Genomic DNA, 26,761 nt, shown 5'->3' with positions numbered 1-26,761 from the left:
AACATCAGTGCCAATTCTGCAACTGAAGAACCCAAAGAAATTTCAACTATTAGGCTTGTGCAGAAGAATGCAGATCCAGAATGGAGTAAAAGAGTTTTGAAGAATTTTGAGTAAAACAGATTTGAACAAAATGCAGCTACAACTTAACAGCAACAATGAAGTTCCACTGAAATTCTGAATAAGAATTGTGTGAGAGTGCAGAAGTCAATGTTATACTTGGTATGAAAGGAACTGAATGCTAGTAAATACATCTTTACAAAAGTAAACTTTCAAGGTGAGTTCGCCATACCTAATTATGTTTGAATATAACTGTCTATCTGTTTAATGTGTTCACAAGATTGTTCAATGAAATGTAATAACCAAATCTGAAGGCATTTCTGTTTCTTCTTGGGCCAGATAAACCTAAACCAGGTAAAATATTTTACAGTCACAAAGGAAAGTTTGGCATATGCAGCACTGCAAAAAATGCTCCATGGAGAGAAACATTTTTAGTAACCTGTCATCTGCATTTAAAAGGCAAAAGATCTCATGTGACACAGCCCCAAGAGTGTTCATTATTGAAAGTACCTACCTTCACAATTTGGGAATTTCAAACAAGAGCATGCAGTAATGAGATCACTTTACTAAGAGGTGGCTCACAACCTGCAAAGTATATAAGCAACTGCATGGACATGAGTTGTCTCAATGAAGATGGGGGTATTTGTCATAAGTAAAATTATGGGCCTGCTTAGCCTCTTAGTTAAGATGAGACAGCCTTGAACATAGAGACAGAGGAATCTGTGTTTTGCTGAATCAGGCTTCTTTCCTAAGAGTCTTGCATGATTTTTGAACGACATCTCCCCACCCTCCTTCATCCTTGTATTCAGCAGAAGATTCGCAGAATCTCCTAATGGTTAGCTCTGGCTCGCCAGTTTCTATCAGCTCTCTTTACTGCCATTCCCCTGAAAGGAAAGCCCCTGTGATTAACCAGAACTTCAGACACTCTCACAGGTGATGCTTCCAGTGAAGCTGTCAAGGCTTTGATCAGCCCAGCAACACAGACAGACAAACAACAGAGACAGCAGGTAGAGGTTATATGGAACAGTGTTACCTTTTCCAACATTAAACTGCATTCTAGGGATTTGGAGGGACAAAAAAAAAGCCTAAATACTGTCATAAGCTTAAGTATTGAGCAATGCCTGTTTGGAAGTAGGTTTGCTAACTGAGGCCCCAGCAGATAGCTATGGGAGTTAGTAGAGGAGGAACACTTGTGGTCACCACACCCCAGATCTGCCCAAGCACACAATAACCTGAGTCTCTTTTCCCTCTGGTTTCCTACTGGTGTGGCCCTGGTGACTTCAGCAGAAAGCCTCGCTTTGAGGCTATGACAGGGTGTTTCATGAAAATCTTCATTAGGTTTTGCTAGCACAACAAAGTCTTAAAAAGAAACTTCAGATTCAGAGGTGCAGGTTCACCAGGAACAAGACATTCTCATTGACTGAGATACGTGTCATGAAAGTCTCTACAACTGGTATGTCTGATTCACTTGCATCATCTGTCTGCTCTTCGTATTATCTCTGCATTTATTTCTTGTTGCCTGACCAAGGATTTCACATTATCCCCATGCTTGATGCCACCTTCTTCCAAAAAATGAGGGATGAATGTTTTTCACTTTCATCCCTTGTTTTTGTTTCCACATATATGGATCCATCATAGGCACAGGGGAAGCTGAGACATGTGAGACCAAATTGGTTTCAATAGCTATGTCCATCAGGGTTGAGCATGCATCCCTGTGTAACCTTCAAGGCCTCAGCCCTTCACCACACAGGCATTTCATTATTCTCAAGAGAACTCTTTGGGCACAGAGAAGCACTAGTCTTCCTTATTCAATCTACCAGATATGCAGTGGTTGTCTGCCTAAGTGAGTCTAACTGCATGGATTTGGGGTCTGGCCAGGGCTACAAACAGTCTTTGTGGGGTAAAACAGATTAATTTCTGTTTTGTAAGAGCATTTTATGACCCTGAAAGGAACCAGTTCTGGAGTTCAGCTAAGTATGCCAAGCAGTGACTCATGACCACAGGCTGCAAGAACAACCTCACCTTGGCACTGGGGTAGACTGAGGCTTCTTGGAAGGTCCAGGGGATGTATGGACTTCACTAAAGGTTTTTCTCTTACACCACTGTTAGAGCCAGGTTGGCATTAGGGGTGTTGTCATACTATAGAAAGCATGAAGCATTGCTGGTCAGGTCCTGGTTTACCTTACCAGCAGGGGAGAGGTCAAAGGAGGCCTCCCATACTAAATTGCTTCCACTCTCAAGGGACATCTGTTCAGTGAAGCTTTGTCAGGCTAATCAATACATATTGGTTTTGTATTGCAGATGATCATACCCACTTGCACCTTTGGGGCAAGGAGTATTCAAGTGACCTTCCCCCCCTGTGTATGTAATGTACTGAATAAATACTGAAATCAGTCGGTTGGTTAAAAGCTATGAATTTTATCGTGCTAACACTGAGATCTCAGAGGGGGTTGAAGTCCACTTTAGCTAATCATAAAATAATAATAATCTGAAGCAGTTTTTGAATTAAGGTTCATGCATTTTCTTCCCTGCTTGTAAACACGCTGTAAATTGATTTATACTCTGTCTCTTGGCTCCCTCAGCACTAATGGCAAAAATGACACCACTTTCTAAAACTATAACCACCTTCACTACTTAGGCCAGAAAGAACAATTACAACTAGAAATATAGAATTTCTACTTGTTCAAAAAGATAAATGCTCCTTACACTTCAAAATTCAGTTTAATAAATTGAACAAAGAAAGGTTATTTGACTCCCAGTGGTGAGATAACTGACATGGATTTATCTTTGAAAAATCTCCAGTTTGGCACTAAAAAAGGATGAATCCCCATACCTGTACTTTTCTCCTTGTTTAGTCTGTTAGAACAGCTCAGTTCATCTATTTTGGCTTTACTATTTCCTTTCAAACAGTTAATACAGGTATTATTATTGCTTATTGCTGGATGTTGTGATGCCAATGAATGTATAACTACCTCAGAAGCACAGCAAAAAGATTTCTCTTTAACAATCCAGCTTTGTGAATATATTTTTCTAGTTAATCTGATTTCAAACACTGTCAATATGCAAGTTTCTTGCTTTACTGTTATCAGTATAATCAAAAGCATAAAAATCTTATCAGCTCTGATGTTCAAATAAATTAGATTAGTGGTAAAGTTTGTTTACATTTCCATAGAAAAATATGCCATAACTGGAGAATGAAGTTTTGTTTATTTATTTTAGTGTTGCACTGGATAAACTGTCTTGGTGAAGAAAATAATGCTTCTAATGCAGAGGGGTATTCCCCAGTAAAATCTGTGCACACTGGCTGAGGGTCTAATCCTGAAGTAGGTGAGCAAACTTCTGGTTCTCCATTGTAATCCCCAAAGCTCCACATGGATACATAAACCCAAAGGACTCCAAAGGATTTGAGCATTGTATTTTCACAAACAGCAGCTAAAAAAAGCCTTCAATGGCTGCCTTGTCTTTCTGTGCCTTTTTAGTTGAACAACAGAAGTGTGCATGAATTCAGTTTTACTTTTCTTTCTGAACTCTTTCACTTGGAGGGTCCCAATGACAAAATATTTTGATTCTCCAGGCTACCAGGGTTTATTTGTAAATTATCTCTTCATCTTTGTAATCCTGCTTAAATCATGGAAATATTTTGGTTTGTCTAGGGATTTTTTTAAAGATTGTTTCTTATAACATTTACATGTTTGGAAAAATTGAAGTTGACAAGCATTCTTTCCAGCCTTGTTACTTATCCATTGTACAAAATAGGAAAAGGAAGGAAATCTGCTGAAAGGGAAAACTATATTTCTATTTGTAATAGATTGAATGCTAGCATTGAAAACGTAGTCTGAGGGTGGTATTTGGTACCAGAAAGTAGAGGATTAAAAAAGAATAATGTGTGCTGCATTTTATGGTATCTGTGACTCCAATGCATCATCACAGCAGGAGCTTTCTTCAGTACCAGTGAACCTGGGGGGGGCTGAGCAAATTCTGCATTTAAGTCTCATTAATTCAGTTTGCCTTGGGCAAAAATAGCACCTCAAATTGCTCAGTTAGCATGGAATTATGAAAGTTTTCCTCATGTGTTTAGTGAGGAGCAACTTCTCTGTTTGCAGACAAAAGACCAACAATGAGACCAAAAAAAGCAAGGTAGACATCATCTGAGATTATGCAGAGGAATGTAGAATATCCAGCTATAAACATAAATACACCAAAACATATAAGGTACACACATATTGTGTAGAATAACACCGAAAAGACCAGTTACTGGAAAGGCTTCCAGCACAGATGGGCTTCAGGGCCCTTAATCTATTGTTGCAGCTGCTGCAGACACTCCATACCACAGGATTTGCTCTGTACCATTCACCCAGGCAGAGCAAAGCCAGCTTTCCAGCACTACCTTCCCAAAAATCTTCTTTTCACTTCTACTGCTGTACTTCTAATTTCTCCCCTGAAGTGCCCATATTCTTCATGTGCCTATCAACTGATAATGAATTTAGAGAAGAGAGAACATTTGTTTCTCTACTCCTTTAGCTTGGTAAATTAGAAAAAAAAAAAATTGTCTCCTAGTAAGAAAATCTAGGTAACTTTCCAATATTGGTCAAAGAATAAGAGCTAATGCCAAAATCAAAAGAATATGTCATGAATTTTATATTATTCAACTGGCTTGTATGATTGATAACCAGCATCTTGGCAACACCCAGAAAAACGTGTAAGCTCATTCAGTTACTGATGTTCTTCAACACAGCCTTTCAGCTGGGTCTTCAGGAGTAGGAATCTACCTGAAAAACAGACTAGAAATAGGTATACAACTTCTGAGTTCTATCATGCATTGTCTCTCTATCTACCATGCAGTGGTCACATTGGCAGGAATTTGAAAAGCTGTAGTTGGATGGTCACCATTGCTTTTTCAGGAAGGCAAAGGATTTGGTCTTTGCAGAAAACACCAGCTCCATATTTCCCCAAGCACAGGCAAAAACAGTTTTTACATCTTTAGTAGTCACACAAACCAACCTGTGGCAGACCTCAAATGACAATACAACTGTAAAGATCTGGCCAAGTTAAAATTAAAGCATTTTAGACTTAACCAAAACTTTGGGGTTTTTTTTTTATCCAGCAGGCAGATTGTTTATGGACTATTGCAGCATGGTGTGGCTGAATAATCAGTGTGCACATTCTTGTGCCCTGTCTGAGGCTGCAGCTGGAGAATGGACATATGGGACTAAAATAACTTGAGAGTATTGCACTGGCAGCCCCTTGCTGAACTGGGGTTAGAGGAAAAAAAAAGGAAAAACAGAAAAGGAAAAAAATTTTTTTTAAAAAATAAAAAGCTTTCTCAGCTTTTTATTTAAGCCTGACCTGATTGCCCTTTCCACAGCACCACCCTTACTTGGTATTTGCTGCCACGAATGATGTAGTCTCAGGCAGGTTCTATGTAAATGTGAGATTGCATTTCTACAGAGCAGCACTTGCATGGAAATTTCCAAATTGGCACCCAAGTCTAAAAGAGGTTGGTGCCTTGCATTTCACTTCAGGTTTCTATTACAGCCTGGACAGGTTTGCTTCATCAGCCACTGCATAGGCTGGCATGATCACAAGGCTCAAGGCGAGAAGGCATTGAGCCACCAGGCCTCACAATGTGCAATCAAACAGACACAAAGATGTGCTAAGATGCCTCCATTTTCGCATTCATGTCTATTATGCCTAGCTTCATACTTAGTATTTATGGAAGCAAGGGCATTTTCTTTATTCAGACATCTCATTTTCAAGTCTGTTTCCAAGTCTCTATCAAAGATGGACAAGTGCATGTTGTGATTTTGATTTAAGTGCAAGGTCTGCTGCTAGGGGCTGGAAATCTAGTCTTCTTAATGAATTTATTAGGCTTTGTCTTACATCCTAAAGGATATTTATTACTCTATTGCATACTCTATTATTAAACAGTATTATTTTTATGAACATCACAAGCACTCGTGATGTATAGCTCTACCATACTCAGTATGAGAAAAAGATCAGCACACTTCCCCAAATATAGAAATGCTGAGTGTTGCCTCATGCACTGAATATTTGAACAGGCTCATATTTTGGCTCAGGTCCCTAAACCACATATTCCTTCCTAGGAAACATGCATCTGGAAAAGAGGATCTATGTTAACAGGACAAGTCTGGTGTTCAGCAAAAGGCACCAGCTCCCTACTGCAGTTCTCCTGTGGAAGTTTCTCTCCGGTTGGTGATCAGTTTAAATAACCTGAAGGATGACACCAGAAAGGCCTATTAACTTCATCTTGGGTAATTTCTTAATTTATGCTATTTACAGCCACATAAATGTGATAACTGCCATTAAACAGACACATTTTCACTAGTGTGGATTTCAAAAGCTTTAGCAAATGCAGAAGCATAAAGGATGCATATAGAAAGGTACCAGAATTTTGTGGAGTTCAGTAGTGCCCAAACATTGCCAAATAGATACCCTTCACAGGCAAATAATTAAACTGTTTAAAACACAAAACTTATTTTGCTAATATATAGTGCCAATAATTCACATCACATTTTCTGACTTTCATGTCCCTATTTACTCTTCCCCTGAGCATACTTATATATTTACGTGAAAATCTTTGAACCATATACGGATAATAAATAGGATCCTTCTGACACACATGTAGAGAACAGTTATGAAATAAGCACAGATATTTCTTACTAGCTCTATTTAGTGTTCAGTTTTTCAGATTGCTTTAACACATCTGTACCTAGACCATAGACATCTTAGTGCCATTTGAGCTGACATTAAATAAAAATGGAAAACGAAAACCTGAGTGTTGCAGCAAGTAAAACGTGCCAGTATATTAAATATGTGTTCATTAACACACACACACAGAAGTGCAGTGTGTTTTTCCCTCCCAAGGGCAACAGTAAGTTATGCCTCAACAAGCAGCATGGATTTATGTCCCTAAATGCTTCTTTCTTCAATAAACATTTGTATACCTGCCACAAAACCTGAGGAATCCTGTGTCCTTTAGTTAATTCCAAGATACTGAATTAATTTTTGAAAAAAACACGTTATTAGATACTTCTGTTCATTAAATGATGATTTAAAAAAAAGAAACGAAAAACAAAACACTATAGCAGGACTTTTTTTTTTTTTTTCTACAATGTAGGTATAGGACATTTTTACCTGTGGTTTCTGTGCTTTGACCAGATCCTGTGTTTGAAGTGATTATAGAGGATTCTTTCAGGCAGAAATTGTAGCTGGGTCTGTGGTTTGGCCCAGCAGGATTCTGCTCTTCCTTGCAAATCTTGGGGAGTAAATAAATCAGAGATTCTGCAGAGCATATAGGAGCTAGGGACCTAAAACCCATTAAAATACCAGAAACTGGATACTAACTCCCACAGACTTCAACAAATATTCCATCTGAAATGGATGGGATTTTCAAGATTACACTTTCTTTTGAGTCTGTATTTCCTCTTACAAAAGTGGGACTGCTCAAAATACCAAATTACACCCACAGACTTTATTTAGAAATTATGACCATCATTTGATTCTATAAGACCATAACACTTGAACTTGAAGAAACACTGGCTCAGGCAAAGAAATCTTGCTATGGAAGCCGATGAGCAAACGTGCATTTATTTTGCTAATACATAAGTGTAGGGCACAAACTTGTATATGCTGAACTTGATGGCAAGGGTCCTAGTAGGAGCAGCACTGGAGTCATATCACTAGGTGAATTATCTAAATTATCTATAACCGCAGTACTAAACACATCATCCCCTATGTGAGGTGAGTACATATATTTAAAATCCTAACAATTTCTCCATGCCTCTTCAAAAAAAAAAAGAAAATGGAATTTAGGCCTTAGCTAATAGGATCAGAGCAGGGCTTGGAGCTATATATTTTAAAGCATCTGTAGCATTAGTAGCCAGAACATAAAATCCAGATGGGAGGACAATTACACTCTAATAGCTTTTATAAAAAGCTAATTACACATATTTGGGGCCTGATCCAAAAACTGTTAAAAACACGTCAAGGAAAAAAAAAGCAGTTGTCTGCAGAAAGCACCTAGAGTTACTGAACTGCCATTCCTTAAAATTGCTCCCACAGTAGTAAAAGCAGCAATAAAGATGAAATATTACAGTTTGTTCTTATGTAATAATGGCTTTTTAATTTTAAAAAAGGTATAAAAATATAAAAATGTCTTTTAGAACTCTACATATTCTAAATGCACAATTACATAGAGCCCATCTCTGTGATTAGAGGCAGAATTTTATCCTATTCACAGACACGCTTTCAGAAGCGCTAAACAGAACAAATTATTTACTATTTGCGAATGGAGAAATGCATCTTTAAAAATTACTTAAACTTGCCTTCAAAATGCGTGTAGAAATTTCTGAATTATCATTGATAGGATAAGCTGTGTTCAAACAAAACTCGCTGTTAGGCTCAACTATCAACACCACTCTGCTTTGGCTCTTAAGTAGTGTGAAAAAAGAGGGTGGGAGAAGAAAGGCAGCAGAAGTGCTAATGCAATTGTTTGATGTGTGTCTGTGAGAGGCAGTGAGGAGGAGGCAGGCGTTCTGCTAGGCAGGCTGCTAGCAATGGGAGTCGCGGGCTTTGTACTCCTCCTGCACCTCCTTTAGTGGAAAATAATTACAGCTGCACATAAAAATCACACGGTTGATTTTTATTGGGCTAATGTTGCTATTACTTACATCTCCACAGAACAGGCCATTTTCCACTGAGTCTTTTTCCTACCAATTGCTGTACACTGTAGCCGGTGAAGAGAGCTGTGAGTGCATCTGCCCCTGCACCACTCCATATGGCAACGTGCCAGGGAGAATGACTGACTTCACTTCAAAACATTTTCTGTTTAATTAGTGTGAAAAAACCCAGCAACCCAATTATCTGAAAGGACCTTGTGCAGGTTCTCTCCACAGTGAGAGAAATAATGCCACGGGGTGTGCTTTAGTGTGGAAATACCTAGGTTGTTTCACCAGAAGAGCCATCAGGTATTTAATAGTGTATTCCTAGAATAGCCAGTTTTGCTCTAGAGTCTTGAGTTCCATCACTAGCCTACTAGGAGGATGCTGCCTTCAAGAGTTTCAGCCCTTAAATCCTTGGTTCAATCATTTTCTCCCAGACTGCCTCCTGCATCTTCCCCATGTCCTGCACAGCAAATAGGTGGCAAAATCTGAAGCACGTATATCCTCAACACAGCACTGATAACGGAAATACCAGGTTTTTCACCATCTTTCTTGTCTCTGACATCCTGTATCTACCAAAATCAATTGGAAAATTACCTTTGACTTCAATGTAGGGTTCGTTGCAGTCTAACTTTGACTTGATCCAGACTCACTTATTTCAATTCCACTCATATTAATCTAGCTAAGCATGTAAGTTGGGCTGAGGGCTGAAGCTATTCTTGCAGAACAGTTCTTTTTATTCTAATGAAATACCTGAAAATACCAGTTTTACATTTCATATAAACCAGTCAATTGATTTATGATTAAGGTGCATAATTCTTAATGCATACTGAAATATTCTACTCCTGCAAGCCAGAGGGGGAAAAAAATCCAAACCAAACATTTTCCTTTGCAGTAGAAAGCCCATTACATCAATGGAATTTCATGTGTGCACATGTCTAGAAGTTCAGAGTTTTACACAGAATTACCTGGATCGATCTTACCATATTGTGGGAATATGCTCTGACTTACTGCAGCACAAATTTCTAGAAACTCAGATTCTAGTATTCACCAGGGTTTTAAAGAAAATATGATATTCAGCACTGGTTGTAAAATGCATTTGTGTCCATAATTGCACTATGTATAGAAGGAAGTCTCCTGATGCTGTAGAAACAGACTTTCTTTCTAACAAAAAAACCCAAAGCAAAACAAAGCCAGGCAGAAAGCCTCCTGGACCTCGTGGTGGTTATGCCAAGGGTGAGATTTGCCAGGAAAAAGGAGGGCACCTTTTAGCTTCATTCAGGGATTACTGCTGATTGCTGCTGCCTCAGTAGTGGCTGGCTGCTACTGTGGTTTGTAAACATGGTTTTGACATTGATATGCAGGTTACAGCATACATAGTGATGTTCCCCAAAGAGCTAGAAAGTTTTGAAGGCACGACAAATACCAAAACATCTACTAGTGCAGTGGAGCCAGAGAACCACATTCAGATCCCCCTCAACTCAGCTGTCTGACGTTCAGGTAAGCACACTAACCTAAAAGCTGGTTTCTGTTTTTCCCTGTGTACACTTCATAAATAACTCCACATACATTATCCCAGTCTTTTGCATCTGCAGGGAATTGCAGTACCCTATGGAGCTAGCATCCAGTTGTCTCCTTCTCTAGGTAAACTCCTCCAGACTAAGAAACCAAAGGAAACCTCAGCCCTCCAGAGTATCTATTAACCTGTTTGTCAGAATAGCCCCTTGAGGAGTACAACATAGGGATTCGTGTTTTTGTGAAACAGGCAGGACAGGAACGTGAACTTGGGTCTCTCACATGCTGCTGCTTTAATCACAAGTCACTGGAAACCAGGCAATGTTGTGCTATGTCCCTCCACCAGTTGCCCCTAGGCAGCAATTATTTAGGTCACAAGTGATCTCAGGAAGACACCTGGCCCTGCTCAAAGCAGGGCAATTCAAACATATGTCTAACTAATGCCACATTTTGGAATAAACCCCCAGAAAAGGGTCACACTTTGGATCCCAAAGGAAGAGGAGAGTGGCACATAAACTCCAGTTCTTTCTTTTCATGTTCACTTCCTAGCTGTTACAAGCAATATGGGCTTTCCTGGTTTGAAAGGATACCTTTCTCTGACTTTCTTAACCTTTCTTCAAAGGACCCTGGATGCCCAACTGAGGCCTGAATGCTGCATACACAGTGAGTGTTGAGACACAGGTGGAAATCCCAAGATGGTGGTGCTGGGCACGCTGGCTACTTTGCAAGCCCTGCAGCACTCTGGAGCATCTTTACCATGACGGGCATTTGTCTGTGGACCCTCTAAGATGTCAAATCAGCCCCTGTCAAAGGGGAATTGCCAGATAAAATGAGGCAAAGGAGAGAAAAATGGCTTTAGCATGAGAGCTCTAACATTGCTTTTATCTCTGGTAAACTACTGCAAATAGTACAGGCATCCTACTCAGTTTTTCACAAGGGATTTTAAGAAGCACACTGCTTGCTGATTACCTATGTCAGCTGTTGGAAAAAAAAATTAAAGATCTCCAATCTAAACAGATCTTTACAATGGAAAGTATGGACAAACTTCAGCTAAGAGCTACTCTTCTAGAAACAGGCTCAAACAAAATCCCATTAGCATGTGAATTACTACTTGAATAAAGAAAAGGCAGGGAAGAATATGAGTAAAGTTGATTATGGCAGAAAAAGTACAGGTACAGTAAAATAAAGTATGACTCAGTGCCAGTCACCCTAACACATGACATAGCTTGTGATGTGGTAGAGAGCTGTGGGGGGGTAGGCTGTGAGCTAACCAGCCTCTTCACAAGCTGGCAAAAATTCTTAGGAAAGTAAAAAAATGAACAAATAAAACTGTTTGAATATCAGAATGGTAGGTACACAGATAATTTGTTGCAATGGGTTAGGACCAAGGAACAGGAAATTTCTAACTTTGACATAAACTTTTTTTCCCAGTCACAGATCCCAAGCAACACCAAAAGGGTCAGTGACCAAGGGGTAGTGATTCACTGCTCAGTTATAACTACAGCTAGACACAGCTGAAACTCAAAGCTGAATCAAGCCATGCTTTATGGCATAACATTAAATGAGTCAGTTGATCATCTTGTTTCACAACTATTTCACATGGATGCCTGAAAATCTGAGATTACTTAAGCCATAAAACCTCCATAAAAAATAACAAATATTCAAGAGAATTTGATTACAAACTAATTGGTAGACAAAGTTGGTCCACTAGATAAAGACTGTTTTCCCAAAAGGTATGGTGAGGGGTGTTGCCATCGTGGTGGAGCTGGGGTTATTGCGATGGTCAGAGTCCATCCGTGCTCTGCTTACGCACAGCCACAGGAATCTGTATCAAGTCTTGTACCAGAAATAAATATGCTTTGATCTCTTCAGTGAACAGACCGTGTGAACCAGGGCAGAACCAGACATTCAAGTTCATCCACCTGCTGGGAAAGTGAACACCATCCCTTTGACTGGCGTGCCTCTCATCCCCGTGGGAGAGGCCAGGCTGAGTGCACAGCCAGGTGCTTGGGGGCAGAGGAGAGAAGGGTCCCGCTCACCCAAGGGGCTGCAGGGCTGCTTTGCCCTGATGGGTTCTCAGTGCTTGCCACCTCCTCCAGGCACCCACCCGATACAGGCTGTCTGAGCACAATTTCTCACTGTCCTGCTTCTTCCTTCACCCTGAGGTGCAGGTTGAAGCCAGCACCTGAGGCAAACCCTCAAAACAAAATTTCGTGGTGGTCCTCTGCTGGATTTCAAGTGTACTTGCATCCAAACAAAAGGCAAAAATCCAGCATCTGTGGGTAGGAGCCGTTAAGCAATGCTCTCACACCAGTCAGCCAGCAAGTTTTTAGCACCCAAGTAATTTTTAATCGACCGGGAGAAGAGGTGTACGTGCAACACAGAGCTCAGCATTCTATTCACACAATGACAGCAGCGTGTTGACAAACATTTTACATTCTTTTTCAGTTGTTCCCTGGCGCCTCTTCAGCTGGGGGATAAAGGCAATGAGACCCTGTGAGTACTGGAGCTAGATGGCTGCGGAATACTCCTGTCCCACGTGAGAGGCTTTCCATGAGCCCTCCAGCCACAGGGAAGCAACCCCACGCTCAGACAAGTGAGGAGCAAGACAAGGAGGCCCTTCAGAAAATCCTGGGAACAGCCCAGAGAAAAAGCTCTCGCTCTGGTAGTTTTTTTGTTACCAAACCTTAAGAAGGGGCCTTTAAGAAGCAGTTCAAGCTTACCTTTTAAATGAGGTAAAACTTGTACATGACCTTTCATCTTTCTCATTCCTTGTTAAATGATATACAACACGCACACTCAAATCCCATTTATGAAAAGTCTTTTCTGACCATGTCTTTCTTAGGGGGAAAAAAATTTTCTAACAAACACTATACCAGCGCATCAAATAATGCAAACCCATGTTTATAGGTAACATCTAATAATAGCATTGCACATCTGAGATATTTCCCTCTTTCTGCTAACCACAATGTAGAGAAAAGTAAAATTATGTCTTATGATACAAACCAAAAATATCCTAGGAAAAGAAAGCATATATATTTAGTTATTCTTTGTTGCTGTGCATTCAATCAAGTCTATCAGAGTTGACAAGGCCAATTTTGCACCTTCCTATTGTTTTGTCATATAAGACCAGGACGTCATTCCACTGGGAAAAATAATTACCAACAGTAAAGAGGTGGTTTCTATGACATTTGCTGAGATATTGCTGAAAAATACCTTTAGTATGGATCGCTTCACTTCACCAAGTAGGATAACTGACTGGAAACTAAGCTCTAAAGCTCGATGTGCCTAATATGAAAATGCAATATCTATGTTTCCCATAGTTTAAAGGAAGACATACCCCCTGCCAGGCAATATATCCATGCACACTCTCTGCTCTCTCTGCCTCAAGTTCACACTGCAAGGTAACAAATGGCTGTTAAATTTATTCATGGAAGAAGGAAAAAAAAAAAGTAAAAACAGTGCGAAGATCAAGACTGACATGTCTGCAACATCAGCATAATTCTCAGACTGGTTCAGAAAACTAACCTTGAAAGTCCAGTAACAGTGAAAGCCCAGTGATAGCTCCATATCCATAAAGATATGGAGTCCTCATGGTTAAAATAATCTGTGGCATATGGTAAATGTCTCAAGGCTAAATAGGCCTTAGGGGCAGAGGGAGAAGGAAGCTCTCAGTCACATTACCTGACCCGACTCTCATTTTCCAGCACTGCACATAATGTGTTCCCAAACAAAAGACATAGTTTTGTAGTGGTCTCGAATTTTCTTTATTTCATGAAAAAAATCGTTATACATTAGATTGTGAAGCACAAGGTTAGGTAGTTTGTCAATGGTTATCTGATAACATGTGACAACTTACACTGATTGTCTTCAGAGCTAAACACTTGCAGTGTCATCAAAATTAGTCAGGGAGGTTTTATTTGACATGCAAATGAAGAAGCATGAGGAAATTAAGAAGAAAGACACTGCAGATTTTTTTTATTTGAAAAACGCTCAGGCAGATGCAAGAAGAATCTCAGAATGGTGTTTCATCTTTTCCTTTAAATCAACAGCATGATTACATTATACACAGGCTTCCTCAGTCTATACAAGAATAACTTAAACAACTGAGATTATTCTCGGTGCTTCCAATACTGTACCGTCAGACTGACTCAGCTGGCGCTTAGAAGGAGCAAGAGACATGACATCCTTCGTTCAGTTTTCCCTGACATTTGAGGTTCTCAGACACAAACCTGCCCTTGGCTTCTACTGCAGATCCCAGGAGGTGATGGCAGTTTCAGAGTCTGCACGATTTCTATCCTTATCAACTCCCCTTAGCCCAGCCCAATAAGCATCCTTTATGCCTGCCTGGAACGAGCAGGAATAACTGCAGGAAAAACAAAGCCCTGGTATCTCCTCCCATTCCCGAACAAAGTAGGAGCCACTTTGTATTCTGACTTACAAATACAGAAGCTGTACTAAATGTCTTGGTTTTTGTTTGCATCTTCTTTGCCAATTTGCTGCTGCTTTAGCGTTGGCCTCCACATTTTAAACAATTGCCTCATTAGCAAAGTTCAAGTACCAGCCATATTTCCCTTAGCACTTAACGTAACTCCTTTCCCTGGGAGCTTTATTGCTCAGCTAACCTCAAATAATCTTAAATAGCTGCTGCTTCTGTCTACTGTTTCGTCCACATTAAAAAAAAATAATCTTGCAGATACAGCCCTGCTCATCACGAGCTGGTATCTCGTGCCAGAATTTTCTTTTTAATCTGCATGTCTGTTAAATAGTAAAATGTTGCACACACATTAGTTAAAAAAAAAAAAAAAGGCAAGTGTTTCCATAATTCCTCTCAAGTAATTTTGCTGAAAGCTCAAGCCTTAATTTTTTTCCAGATGACTATCCATCTATATGTATTTATTGTGAATATCTGAGGTATGCAGAAAGCTAATGTAAGGTTAGTAATAATAAAAATTAATTGCAGAACTTAACTACAATTTAATAAAATCAATAGTAATATGTGCATTAAAATACGCTGTCAATAGCTGTGTGCACTTAAGGGCTCATAAACATAATCAGGTATTTCTTGTAGCTGCCTCTGGATTTACCACATAAGCAAATCACAGGATGTGTGAATTCATGGTGTAAACTATTTTAAGAGTGCAGCAATTAATGCCAGTAGGTAATTGCACAGCACAAAGGGCAATGAAGACAGTGCTCATGTAGGGACTGGGTGGAAAAAAAGATCATAACTATCAGTACTCTTTCAGAGCCATATCAGATTAATTCAGAAGGGAAATTTAAATTGTTATGCCTTATTTATGATTTAGATATAAAATTCACAAAACAAATGAATGCTTATCCTTGGGATTCATTCTACTCAGTATTCTGCTTTTCATAAAGCCCACAGTTTGTCTTCGTTCATGTACCATTGTAAATCAGATGACACTTGACAGGGCATTTTTGTATTTCATCTTTTTAGCAAAGCAGAGCAGCAATTGCCAATAGAGAACGTATGTAAATGAGACCAAGGGTATCCACAGAAAATTCAGTCAACTGCTTCTATTGTTATTCCAAGCACATAAGAAGATGGACCTGTGTCTCACTTAACCCATTTACACTCCATTTTAAACTTATAAAAATGAGCTGATGGGTGCAGATGGCTGCAGGGTGATTCGTGGTTACAAGCACAAAAAAGGGTCCAGAGCCCTGGTCTGGCAGCAGTTTTCATGGACTTGGGGTACCGTACTTCCCTTTATAGTTGGGCAAAGATACTGCCTCACGTTTAAAAATACTTCTGTGACAGGCAATTTCGCATTGACTGAATTAAAGTAACAGTAAAAAGTAAAAGTCCTCTGGTTTTACTCTTTTCAGGTAGAAAGTGGCCTAAGAGAAAAACAGCCAAGGTTTAGATCACCATGGTACTAATTCAGGTAGTCCCACATGCTAATGGGTTGGAAATATCCCACCATACAGACTGAAAAAGTTGAAGTAATGGTATAAAAACACTTCGAAAGTGTTACCCGGAGTTGGAAGAAATTGAATCTAATTTGGTTTTTCCCCAGTTCATTTTTGTTTATTGTCAACTACTGAGCAGTTTCATTTGTATCTATTGCACATAGGAGATGTGGAAGTCCCTGTGCCCACTAACAATAGGTAATTCTGGATGTGCCCACTCCACCTCTGCCGTGAGACCACTGCAAGGCAGTTTGGCAGGAAAAACCGAACTGAACAACTGTACTGTCAGATGCAGAGCCCTGGATAAAGTACTGACTCACAAGAGCAAGCCCAGGATAAGCCAACCTGAGCTGCCTGACTCTGGACTTACTCAAGAGCAGTCTGGGAACATGACGGTGAGACTAGAAAACCTCACCGTTTGAACAGAAGTCTCCTCTTCAGCAACGTCAGTCATTCCTGGACTTTGCAGAGCAGTCTGACTCCCAGCACTCTCCAAGGAGGTTAAAAAAACATATAAATTAAAACTGCATCTTTATCATATCAGACTTCCCAGGGCTCTCCCAGAGACCAAGCTTGGAGTCTGTACAACAGCTCTGCCTCAAGCATGACCCCTGGCGTAGCCAGAGGCTGTCCCTCAGATCTCCAGCAACACGAGGCAGCTTGAAACAGACGCAGACAGACACTGGCAGACAGACCGTCAGCATCAGGATGCTGCATGGGAGGAGGTTGGACAAAGAAGATGCAAGTCTACAGCATTTCTTGCTTCTTCCTATAATCACTGTACCCGCACATTGCTGATGAGTGTTATCAGAATCACCTATGTTTACAGAACCGTAAGTTTTTGTTTGTGTTAGAGAAATCATGTTTGTGTTAGAGACCAAAGCAGGGGGGATTGGCTTTGGATGGTGCTTTATGTCTGCAACTGAGATGCATGGGGCAGGGAAGAACTAGGTTTGTAAGAAATGCTTGGGTCCAGTGGCAATCTGCTTTATCAGTGGGAACCTATGTTGCACTTGAAATAATTCTCTGCTTCAGGCAACAGTATTAAAAGGGAAGAAGTGCTCTAGGCACCTGCTACATCCCTTCTGCTGAAGTACACTCAGCTTCTTCCCAAGTCTGCTCCAGCCTATCATGAGTAGGAACTTTCTTGCAGCTCTCACTGAATATGCATTTAGATGACTTGGATTTATTTCACATTTACCTGATACGTTCAGAAATTAGTCAATAGAGAACTGTGTCAGCTTTAACCATAGATGTTATCAGCTAAACATGTGATAAACCAAAAATTTCCTTAATACCGTTCATTCAGTAGCAGATGGTATTCAGTATAGAAAAGAAGCACAAAAATAATCACCCTGAGCCTGGCTGCATTGCTGGATAGAAACGTGCAGAGAAATTGCGCATTTTGTCTACACAAAAGAAAAATAAATCATTTTCACATCCTGTAGCTCAAGATCTGCTCCTCAAGTCCTCCCTCTCCACAAAGCTGTCACAGCACTGGCACAGACTGAAGGACATGGGGAATTTCAACACTGAATCTCCTCTGCCCGCTCTCAGAGAGGTCAGCAGCACATGAAATAGCGTAGTGACAAGGTGACGCACGGCAGTGCCGACATGACACAAAGGAGATTTTGCATCTCATTCCACAGGGACAAACACCAAATATCCTTAAAATACCCATCACCCCATCTTAGCTGTCAGATACTCACTGATGAACAGGATTTCACAGCAATAAAAAAAAAAAAAAAAAAAAAAGTATTTTTGCCCAGATAGGGCCCAGGAATAGTAAAATATTTCAACCAGGCAACACAGTTAAATCATCCTTTCTGAACTGCAAAATGTAATTCAGAGTTTGTAACAAAGCCTTTAGTTCCCAAGCTCAGAAAAGCCTCCTGTGTTAGCCAAAGCCATCTCACATGATAATTTTTCCTGTTGAATCCTGAGTACAGATAATTGGTTTTTATGAGCTTTGACTGACCACAGTAGCTGATTACACCTTTCTGACAAATATTTTCATTAGAATAGGAAACAGCATTTAATCCTTCTCCAAGAGTGCAATCTGGTGGTTACTGTCACTGATCAAAGAGCAAAATGTTATCACTGATAGGTCTAAATTCACTACCTAAGAGGTGTTATTATAAATGCCTTGTATAAGATCACTTACTTTACTAGACAAGATTAAAATCTAATCTAGAAATGTCTACATTAAAATTAGCTTTTGCTTGAACAGTAAAACATATATCCAGATCTAAATATGTCAAATGAAGAAAAATCCTTTTTTTTTCTCCAGGCATCTTTGTTCCAATGTTAATTGCTCTTAAAAGTAAATGCTAAAATTCCTAATTAGCTTTCTTGATTACTCAGAATACTTCGACCCTTATGCTATTCATTTTTGATGTTGCATTTAATAAGCAATAGGCTGGGGGATGGGGTGGGAAAGCAATCTATGTTTTCTGCAGGAGAAGGGAGATGGAAATGAGAAAACCCCAGGAAAATACAGATCCATCACGGAATGGAAAAATTTTCACAATATGAAAACTTAGAGAGCTCACTGAGCTCATTAATTGTACCAATTAAGTCTAGTTGATAAAAAGATCTTATTTTTAGTGCTTAAATCTTTCTATGTTGACTTACCAAGTCAAAGGACAAAATACCTGAGCAGAGTCTAAAGAAAAGCTCGAACCTAATCCATTGATAGTTACATAGATTGCAGAGAGGCTCTCCCAAGAATCACTTACATTCACTCCAGGTCAAAATTTTACATTAAGATTGGAAAAGGCCTCTTCCTCTTAGTATACAGAATACACAAAATACATTCACAGCCATAATTCAAGTCTAGCACTTTCTAGCACTTAATTTCCTCTTTTCCTGTAGCTACAGAGAATATCTTCTCACATATTAGCCTAAAAAATCACTATCACAGACAGATATTTGATATTCAGTTTTATGAACTGTTTATCACCTGACACAAAGAGTTTGATTTTTAGAGCCAGCATCATCAAAATGCCCAAGCACCTGGTAGGAAAGTCTCATGTTTGCTGCTTAGCTCCTACCTAAATTCCCTTCCAGCCTCCAAAAGAGCAGCCCGGCAGCAGTGGCAATGTGTGTCCCCGACTTACATTCCCTGCGCTTTGAGGGGGCTAAGAGGCAAGTTTTCTGACATCAGAAACCCCTTGGATTCATGTGGCAAGCCCTCAATTTTCAGGAACTCTGAAGTAATCACTCCCTGGGTACAACTTTCATGATATATGGATTTATTTTTCTTTCTGACTGTGGATCCACAGGCTTCAAATGAAGACAATAAAACAAGTGGTCTTTTTTTAACTCTTATCTTTTCTTTCAATGAGGTTGTCGTCTCATGAAAGTCACCTTAAAATAGTGGGACCCAATAATTATACTCACATTTATGTATTTAATTTTGTCAATCATCAATCTGTTAGGGTAAAAAAACACTTCTGTAGAAAATAAACCATAGGATAACAAGTGTGAGTGGCTAACATTATACACAGTAAGCTGCCCAGAATTTTTAGATGAGTTAGTAATTTTCTGAAGCAGCTCAGAAGCTAAAATTGAAATCACTAGGGGGAAAAAAACCCATCCAGATTCCCTGCCTGGTAGGGTCTAGTGCAACCTTGCCTTTGAGCAGCAACAACACAGCAATACAAGAATTCTGAGATCTGAGAAGTCTTTGGCAGAATACGGGAAGACCAGCAAATAAAGTGTCACAGTGCTGATTTCTTAGACCTCAGATATCCTTGGAAAGAAAAAAAGGTGGCACCTACCTGTAAACACTAACACAGAGGAACTGTTTTCATGTGTTCTGTGAGTTCTGTTTTTGCTTTGGCAGTAAGCTATATTTCACAATATCTCGGCAGAAATAATCTTGGAAGAGAGCAATAACTGCCCAAAAAGGCGTAATAGATAATATTGACCCCTTCATTACTAGAAATGAAATCTGCTAAATAAGAATTTCCATCACTATCATACAAATCTCAGCAGAAAAACACACCCTTTTACCCTGGGTGTAATATTCTACATCATTCACCTAATTTCCAGGAACAGGAAGTTTCATTATCCAAAACAATCTATCTTTAAAACAAAGGTTAATAGACAGTAGCATTGCATGTCCAAAATACAGAAGAGTAAGGAGGAAGTTTTAGGGAGAGCTAGCAAGCATCCTCTCATTGTCAGTTTTCTGCAAAAGCACGTTCAGAAAGCCACGCACATCCTTCATTTCAGACTTCATCACCCACTGCATCCACCCTGGGGAAGGAGAACAAACGAAGCATGGAAGGGAAAAGAAATCCATCAAAGCCCTGAATGCTGGGAGAGCTCTTCTGCAGGAAGGAGTCACGAGTTAGGTAAGGAGACCCTGGGGCAAATACCTTTGTTTGAATATTGTGTGTGTTGATGCATACAAAGAAATACGAGAATCTATGCATGTATACCTTCTGCATAGCAAACATACTCTGTGTAGATACAGAACTGAATCAAGGAATAGCCAGCTTCTCATTCCTGTGCATTACAGGGTATGAGAACAGTTAAAATACCTGTGATCCAAAACATGTGAATTCACCACTACTTTGTCTTGGGATTATTTGTTTGATCAACAAGTGGTCACAGAGACACAAAGCACTTCTTTTTCCAGATCCAGACTTTCAAACCTACTGTAGCTATATTAATAGTATTAACTTCATGGGAAAGGCTTCTAATTGCTTCTGCAGAGAAAGGAGCTTAGACATCTCTTAATGCACAGCTGTTCTCTAAGCTGACTTTCCAATACCTAGATTTATCTCTTGTATTTCAAAAGCAGTTTATAGAGCTAGGATGTTAAGGGGCAACACTTCTCACTGTTTGGGTTTTTTTCTAGTTTGGTTTTGTATTCTTGTTTCAGTCTTCCTAGATAAGAATGCATTTTAATTTTGTATTTTCCTGATTAGATATTACGATAACTGGAATATTATGAATCATTGAGAATATAGTGTGAAATTTCACATCTCCCCAGTCTACCAATTTAACAACTATTCAGAATATAAGCACAAGCCTGCAAATGCTCCAAACTGACAACTATTTTATACAGGTAAATAAACACAAAATTGTCTCTTAGAAAGGCTGGCTGTTTGCTGTAGTCTTTTTTCTGCAGTTACAACCCAGTCCAGGCAAAACAGGGAAACTCACCATGTCTTCCTTATTCCCTTTCTGCTCAGCTAAAGAAGCTATTTTCTCTTCATCACTCTAGACTTACCTTTGCACTGCTGCTTTAGCCTTTGAAAGAAACACTTAGAGAGCAGGGAGGAAAAGCACTCGACTTCTTGAAGCTGTAGCTTCTGGATGCTGAGAGCAGTCATAGGAGGCCTCTTCCCAGCTCTCTCACATCTCCTCCTTGGCCCTCGCTTGCAGAGGGCACAAACGTGTCTAGGCACAAGCACAATCTGCTCCGACTACCCCCCACACAACTCACAGCAAGCACCTCTCCTGCATAAGAGGGAAAGAGGCAATGAAGAAAAGTAAGATCTGTTTCAGCTGGCATATATTGTTAATTAAAAACTCACGATGTAGCCATGTGTTGCTGGTAAAGCATCACAGACTTGTTAGGGTCGGAAAAGAAGACAGTAATCAAAACATTAGAGCCCTTAAAGAAACAGTACTAAAACTCAATTTCCACTAAAAACAATAACAAACAAATTAAAAATGAACTTCATCTCATTATAAATTGGAATCAAACAGATGTCCTGACTTTTTCCAGGCATCTCAAGCTGAAAAAAGGTGACGTATTTCTTCCAAGAGTGATCATTCTGTTTTGTTCCATCTCAGATTTGTTAGAGGACTTAATAAGCACAGGACAATAAATGCCAGAGCTGTTCTACTTAGCCAGACCTTTTTTCCACAGAATAAATAGAAAAAATAGTACAACTGCACCTGCAGACCAAGAGAAAGAAGAAAATACCAGGCCTTTTCTTGTCCTCCTTTGGTCAGGCCACAGCAGCCCTCAAGTGATAGAAGAGTAACTCTCCTATGAATTACCCAAAAGCAAGCCCCAAAGGCTTCTTCTCACCTGAAGCAGGACCCTGTTTAAATCTCCCTGCTGAACTGACTCACAAGGGCTTTTTTTTATTACCAAGTAGAGCTGCCTACTCAGCTGTGACCATTTTTAGCATATTTCAGATGGGGTTTTTTAGCCTCAAGCTGAATTTGACAAATAAATTTGCTGTAAAATAGAAGAGGAAAAGTTTTTTAGAAAACATGGAAGTTTTCAGACCATTTAAAGTGGATATAACGTGTTCATTTCATTCACAAAAGATGGTTAAATAAACTGAAAGTGGAAGTCCTTATTCTGGATAAAAAAATTGTTTGGTATTGGACAACACTTTTATTCTTAATTTTCATAAGGACTTTTGAACAAGTGCCTTTTTTAAAGGGGTGAATTCTAAGATCAAAATAGGAATAAGTAAGAGGGAAAGGAATCAGATATTACAGCAAGTTGAGGGGCATGAGGACTAGAATCTCATTACGCTAATACCTGGGTGTATTGCAAAAATTAATTAATTTTCATTGCACTTTTCATGAGTTGAGGGGATGATAGTATCTCTGTTATACAGAAAGGAACTGAAACACAGACACCTTCATTGTGGGGATCTCATTTGATCAATGTAGTACATGACATTTCAGAGCACACAGTATTACATAGCTCTTGGTATGGTTAAAATTCAGCATTTCCACAACATTTCTCTAAAAAAAATAAGTACAACATGATCAGTCAGCTAGCTCTTCAAAACAGTATGTTCTTAGCATTCTCATTCTAGTTAATAGTAGAGGGTTAAAAAAATAACAATAATAACAACAATAATTTAAGAATCCCATCATAGTTTCTGTAACACCTGAGATTATTAGCACTTTATTAGACAAATCATTGTAAGAACAGACAGAAGCTTTTGCAGATAGCATTGGCTGTATGGGAATTCATATTGAGTGGTCTGTTTTCAGTGTTGGCTACCCTTCATTTCCTGAGACCTGTATCTGATGTTAACGATACAAAAGGAGCTAATTAATGAATAGTCAAGTGTGTACTAGGGGAATCCTGCCTTTTTTCCCTGCTTCTGAAGGTAAAACTCATGGCCATTCCCTGCTAATTGCACTGTATGGATTACTTAAGTGTCAGCATAAGGTGTATGAAAAAGATAACGCTAAATTGGGAGATGAGCAGAAAGGATCTGACCTTCTTAGTCAAGGTCACTGATAGTGTAATTATTCTGATAAGCCAGGCATAATGATCTCCTGTACCATCAAGACACCCAGGCTATTCAGTTCAGCAAAAACACATTGCATGTTCTGGTATAGTCCATACTTACGCTTTTTAAATGTGTCACAGGTTAAAGCTACCCATGCTAAACTGCTTGACCACAGGACTCTGTGCCAGGACAAAACTGGCAATGGAAAAGAGAAAGGTGTTGGAAAGGGGTGTTGCATGCAAGGCTGCTCTAGGTAACTCTCCTGTTAGAGAGTCAAAAGCAGGAGGATCCAGGTTTCTTGGTTCTAGACAGGAACTTTTTTCTCTGGGAGGCCAAAGTTGTGAGCAGTACAGCAGAGCAGCCTCAACCATTGCTGCAAAAGAGCCCAGTGTTAATGTACGAGGTCTGGGGAGTACCATCAAACTCCCCAGAGCCTGCTGCATCCCAGAGGATGCAGCAGCATCAGGACCAAACTTCAGGTGCTGTGCTATTTCTTGGGAGAGGGCCAAAGCTGGGGGGAAGACATCTCACAGACCACATCAAAAATCCTGGCTACATCAATTGCTTTTCCTTCCATGAATTCTCACATTACTGTCCCACCAGCACTAATGCAAACTTTAGGAAAAGAAAAAAAAGGAGAAATCATCTACTCTCTTCCACTGGCCTGTCTTTTTAGAATCAGATGAAATGAGCCCATGTGGGCTGTACAGTAGGGTGCAAAGTCCCAAGAAACTGTGTTTTGAAAGACAGCTCAGCCCTCATAATAATCCCTGAATTCAAAAAAGCCTTAATCTTTATTCACAAGGAAATCACTTATGCATGCACAGCTGACAGGACAAAATGCAGGTTTCATTGAACTTCAGTCTGGCTGCACTTATTTACTTTCCATTCCTTAGGCTCTACAAATAAACTTCAACCTATCCAGGAAGAACAGTGTTATATCATGCAGGTTCCTGTGAAATCAAGGCAAGGATTTGCAGCATGTAGAAAGCGCACCTGGCCTGTGATTGAGACACTTGAGCAATGCAACACAAAATTGCTCGTATTTAACACAGCTGACCCTGTGGACTGTTCTGTGTGACTGGCAGGAAATTCTGTACCCACCCCACTGGGACAGCTATTCCCCATTGATCAAGGGCAGTTGGGGAAGGGGCTGGGCAGCCCTTGTGAAGGCAGCCAGGCAGCACACGAAAGGCTTCAGAAAGAATCAGCCCTCCGAGGGTGTGCAGAGCCTCCTGCCAGAGCTGGAAGGAGACCTGTGCCTGTCTGGAGAAACAAGACAGCAAAGAAATAATCCTTTAGTATTAAAACTAAACGAAGTTGATTCCAGTGAACCACATCAGTGTTTCAAGTTCCTGACGTTCTACCACAGCTCAGTTGTTTTTTGGAGTCCTTTTTGTGCTGCAGCAGTGGTGGATTATGTATTATTTGATAAGAACAATGTCTTTGTGGCCTCAGAGGGAAATATAATGATCACCATTGCAGATATCAAAATTTTATGGTGGTTTGTGCCTTATTCTGTGTATTTGCTGCTCAGTAATATATCGTGTTCAGCAGCTTCTGGGCTGGGGTGAATGTACTGCCACACTTAATCTTCTGATCAGCACATCATCTCTGCTTTTGTTTGTTTGTTCATAGGTCTAATATAACTGTAAGTAAAGCAACAGAGATTTAAATAATTAATCATTAAAATAATTTAAATCATCACATTGTAGTGGTGTGTTTTTTCCCTCTGTGCCTTTGCATGTATTTCATTATCCTACTGGCAAAGTCTATAGTATAACACAAACACAGGAGTTCAAAAGATGTTTAAAATATGCAAATTGATTGACAGACACATACGATGGAGAATAACAGAGAACATACCTCCCTATTCCAGCATAGCTCCTAAATCATATTTTTCTTCTGTTACAGATGTTCACACAGAGTGTTTTTGTTCTTTGTGCAACCACTGAGTCTGGTTTAAGAGTTGAGACTGAACAGCTCAGAGATAACACTGGAGTGTTACGGTATCCCCACTGCAACACTGGAGTGACATTTCTGTCTTATTTCTGGATCTAATTCATCATGAGCCCAAGGTAAGAAAAGTCCAACAAGCAGTGTGAAACAATTTGATTTGAGAAAATAATCTCATTGACCATTTAATTGTCACTTAACTACAGTCCCAAAGGATGAGATGGAACAGGTTTTTTCCTCAGTGACCTAGCCACTTTAATTCTTGGCTACAATCTATCAGCTTTTTTTTTCAAGACTAGGATATTTGTTCTTTGACTCTGAAATTACATATACTTTCATCTGACTCCACACAGGTACACCCTTTCTTCTTGATTTCAGGTCAAGGAAGGTGCTAACTACACTCTACGCAATAGAATTCACTGAACTGCTATGTAAGCTGTTAGGAAAATTAATGTATTCAAGTCTCTGCAAACCTCCTTCTTCCTTAATCCTCATTTCAGGGTTGGCAAATCTTCTTTTCCTTGGTGATTCTACCTCTCCCGTGCAATATGTGTCTTTAATTACATTTTGCTATACATAATCCAAGCCATCCAGTGTCATATATGTGACAACAACAGAAAATGGTTTCAAAGCTAGGATGTCAGTGAGGCTGAAGGAAGTCTGTCAGGAATACAAAGAAATACTGTGTGTTGTACCCTGCATTTTGAAAGATTCAAGGGTCATAGGTAAAACCAAAAAATCTGAAATGTTTCAGGCTTCACTAGCTTCCCATTGTTACATTATCTTGATAAAGAAAAAAAGCAGGAAAAAAAGCCCTTCAAATTTAAAATTTTTTAAATTCTTTAAATTATGTTCACTGTCTCTCTAGGTTTATACAAATCACTTTTCTCTTGCTTTGATTCTCAGACAGAAAACTTTCCCTGAAAAAGAAATACCTTTTTCTATGTGTTTGTACAGCATACTTCACAAGGTTCGCAGCAGCTGTGGAAAAAGAATCAGTTAAAAACTATTGCTTTAACAGGAAAAACACACTCCTTAGCCTTTCATGCAGTAGTCATCCACAGGACTAATTTGAATATATGAGAAAACAAAAGGCTTCTGAGAGCTGCAGTAATAATCAAAGGAACTGCCTGGGTTGGATGGGGAATCAAAAGCAAGGATGCACAGTACATGATGGACCACCGCCCACGCAGGCCAAGGATGATGTCTGAAAGTTGCTTTTGCAGCTGCTAAGATGATGAAAGACTGCTCTCCCAGGTGAGAGAATGTTTCTGAGTATCACTGGGGAACAAGCAGCAACTGGATTTGCCTTGTCCTTTGGCTCATGCTGTATCCTCCTCCAATCAAGGCCAGGATGCCTTGGTTTTTTGAGAGTGTATCTTGCTC

The 26,761-nt window shown here is 39.7% G+C and overlaps 1 protein-coding gene across 15 annotated transcripts in view; it reads right to left on the bottom strand.

The window, feature by feature from the left end:
- The window catches only part of CCSER1 (coiled-coil serine rich protein 1), a 666,540-nt gene that overhangs the window by 622,631 nt on the left and 17,148 nt on the right, over positions 1 to 26,761 (bottom strand). For 14 of the 15 annotated variants that reach the window (XM_069013059.1, XM_069013052.1, XM_069013053.1 and 11 more), the window contains one exon: positions 21,436 to 21,665. In XM_069013059.1, coding sequence (XP_068869160.1) covers positions 21,436 to 21,538 — 103 coding nt within the window. In that variant the 5' untranslated portion in view covers positions 21,539 to 21,665. Of the gene's footprint in view, positions 1 to 21,435; positions 21,666 to 22,109; positions 22,132 to 26,761 lie in introns of those variants that run through there. The other variant, XM_069013060.1, reaches the window with a different exon arrangement.

This window comes from Aphelocoma coerulescens, chromosome 4, assembly GCF_041296385.1.
Source record: "Aphelocoma coerulescens isolate FSJ_1873_10779 chromosome 4, UR_Acoe_1.0, whole genome shotgun sequence".
NCBI classification, from domain to species: domain Eukaryota; kingdom Metazoa; phylum Chordata; class Aves; order Passeriformes; family Corvidae; genus Aphelocoma; species Aphelocoma coerulescens.
Note: the sequence above shows the minus strand (reverse complement) of the source record. Positions and strands in the feature narration are given on the sequence as shown.